Below are 2,862 nucleotides of genomic sequence, written 5' to 3'. Positions count from 1 at the left end.
TCAAAAATTTAATTTTAAGATTTTAATATAACAAATAATTAAAAACATAAATAATCATTAATTTAACAAAACAAAAATAATATATAACTAGTCCTATCCAGAATTTACATAAGATTAGGATATACCAAAATTAATATTTTATTAAAAAAAAACATTATCATAGTTTTTTTAGGACATTTATGTTGTTTAATAAAAAAAATATTTATTTCCTTCCGTATTTATTTTCCTTTTATAAAACTATTAAATAATCACTATTTTATCTTCATTTTATTTAATTAAATTTTTTAATAAATCAAATAAAATGCAAATAAATTAGGGACTAAGTCCCGATTATTTTCTTCAAAACCTAGAAATTATTTTTATTTTTTTGAGAGACTATATTAGATCTTGCATATTTTTCTCAAAAATTAAATCTACACTTATTTAATTCTTTCCTAATTTTTTGGCAGATAGTTTCCTAAAATATGGTATTATTAGTTACAATCATCTAGCAATTATATCCTATAAATGAACACAACCTAATCCATCATTCAAAACTTTCAAGCTTGAATCTTTTCTCCACAAAACTCTCCCTTTCTCCGAATTTGCAAACATCTATTTTTCTTAAGTGAAACATGGTTCCATTGCTTTGTGTCAATGGTTGTGGTTTCTACGGTTCTTCTTCAAACAACAATCTCTGCTCAAAGTGTTACAATGATTATCTCAAAGAAAACATTGAAAAGTCAAATGATGAAAGCTTTGTTTTTGAATCAACATCTTCTTGTTCTTCAATGACCCCTAATACTGATAGTATCTGTGAGGCTATGGCAGCTACTTCTCTTACCGACAATCAAAACATAAAGACAGAGAAAAATAGGTGCAAGAGTTGCAACAAAAAAGTGGGACTATTAGGATTTAATTGTCGTTGTGGAAATGTATTTTGTAAAATGCATAGATATCCTGAAGAACATGCATGCAAGGTGGATTTAAAGAAGATTGGTCGTCAAATATTAGATAAACAAAATCCTTTATGTGTGAGTGATAAATTAGAACACCGAGTTTAGATGTGGATATCAATTTTAATTTTAATTTTTAATAATTAAGATTGTAAATATATTGATTCTTTATGAATATTTATATATATTTTTAATTATTAATCCTTCAATGTTTTTTAACTATTACATATTGCCATTTATAATAATCTCATTGATTATGGTACCGGAATAATTTTGCTTTGCATGAGAAGGAATAACAAGTAGTCTATAATACCCAATGAATAGCCTGAATAAAAAGTCATATATAAAACTTCTCATTAAACATTTCTACAAACATATGGTTATTTTTATAGTATTTTTTTAACAAGTATATTTATATCAAAATTATCATAGATATTAATTTGTGTATATTGTTAATAAATTTTTTACACGGATATCTTATTATAGAATGGTATATTTTCAAATAATTGTATTATAATATGATATTGTCATGTTAGTTTTTAATACATCTTTATTAATGTATATGTTTAGGGTTTAAGTATTCTTACATAGCTTAATGCACATATATTTTAGGGCGATCCTTTTTCTTTCTTTGTATAATTTTATTGTGTAAAACTATCTCCCCTTAATATGCATGTCAATAATCTTCCTTTGTTACCACGGGAAAGTTATTGTTGTACGCAGTGCATAAGTTTGTGACTTTATAAGTGGCAGATAGTAAGTTGGAAGGGTCTTGTCGAGCCTTTGAACATGTCGCTATGACATGTGAACAACGCATGCGGAAGGCTTGGAACTTTTCACAATTGCACCAACATTGATCTAGTTCGACTCGATAGTATCCCCTTGGCCTCCCCTCATTGTGGTCGATTTCCTCATCTACACTAAATCAATCTTTACAATAGTCAAACATTGTGACCACATGTGTGTTAGCTTTGGAAACTTCCTCCTTAACGAATTTCATTGAAGTTTCACTAAACAACTGCCCTGATTGTAACACTGAACTCCATTTTAAGCGTTTGATCTCAAATAGTGACTCTAACCTAAAATAGGTTGCTCTCACCAAAGCGGTTATCGGTAGGTTTTGGATGCCTTTGAAGACATAGTTCATTGATTCCATAAGATTTGTTGTCATGTGTCCCCATCATTGACCATTGTCGAATGCCATGGTCCACTTCTCCAATGGAATATTATCGATCCACCTTAATGCATCTGCATTTGTCAATCTGATCTCTTCCCGATAGTGTTTGAAGGGATGTTCTGTTAATGCATACCCTGCATTCATAATCTTCTTTCGTAGCGTCTTGTCTTTGATCTCCCGCATGAAATTTTGAGTGACGTGTCTAATGTTGTAGACATGAATAAAAGGAGGATCTTGCCAGTCACTATCAAGGTTTTTATAAGCACTCTCAATAGATAGATATCTATCTGAAATCAAGCATAAGTTAGGCTGAAGACCAATGTGTAATCAGAGATTTTTTAGAAAAAACTCCATCCACCAGCAGTCTCCCCTTCAACCAGAGCGAAGGTGATTGGAAAAATGTTGATGTTGCCATCTTGTGCCACTGCCATGAGTAGTGTTCCTTTGTATTTCATGTACAACCATGTTACATCAATTTGTATAATAGGTTTACATAATGCAAAACATTTGATGCATGGTTCATACGCCTAGAAGAGTCGGTGGAATATTCCATTTCCAGTAACATGAGTCCTGTTTGGGGTATATGCCGACAAGGTCTCCAAAATTGCAACAGTTTTCGAAGCATAATGCTTAAGTGCCACCAGATATTGTGGAAGTTATTTGTACGAATCCTTTCAATTTCTGAATACTCGTTCAACATCCTTAGTCCTAGCTATCCATGCCTTCATGTATGAGGGAGTATAATTGTAT

The 2,862-nt window shown here is 30.9% G+C and overlaps 1 protein-coding gene across 1 annotated transcript; it reads left to right on the top strand.

The window, feature by feature from the left end:
• The first annotated feature begins 556 nt into the window (after positions 1–556).
• LOC127112548 (zinc finger A20 and AN1 domain-containing stress-associated protein 6-like) lies at positions 557–1,043 on the top strand. Its single transcript, XM_051046368.1, has one exon. The coding sequence runs from the start codon at positions 615–617 to the stop codon at positions 1,041–1,043; it is 429 nt and encodes a 142-aa protein (XP_050902325.1). The 5' UTR covers positions 557–614.
• Positions 1,044–2,862: the final 1,819 nt, after the last annotated feature.

Source organism: Lathyrus oleraceus, unplaced genomic scaffold (genome assembly GCF_024323335.1).
Source record: "Lathyrus oleraceus cultivar Zhongwan6 unplaced genomic scaffold, CAAS_Psat_ZW6_1.0 chrUn0153, whole genome shotgun sequence".
NCBI classification, from domain to species: Eukaryota; Viridiplantae; Streptophyta; class Magnoliopsida; order Fabales; family Fabaceae; genus Lathyrus; species Lathyrus oleraceus.
This window is presented reverse-complemented; position numbering and strand designations above follow the sequence as displayed.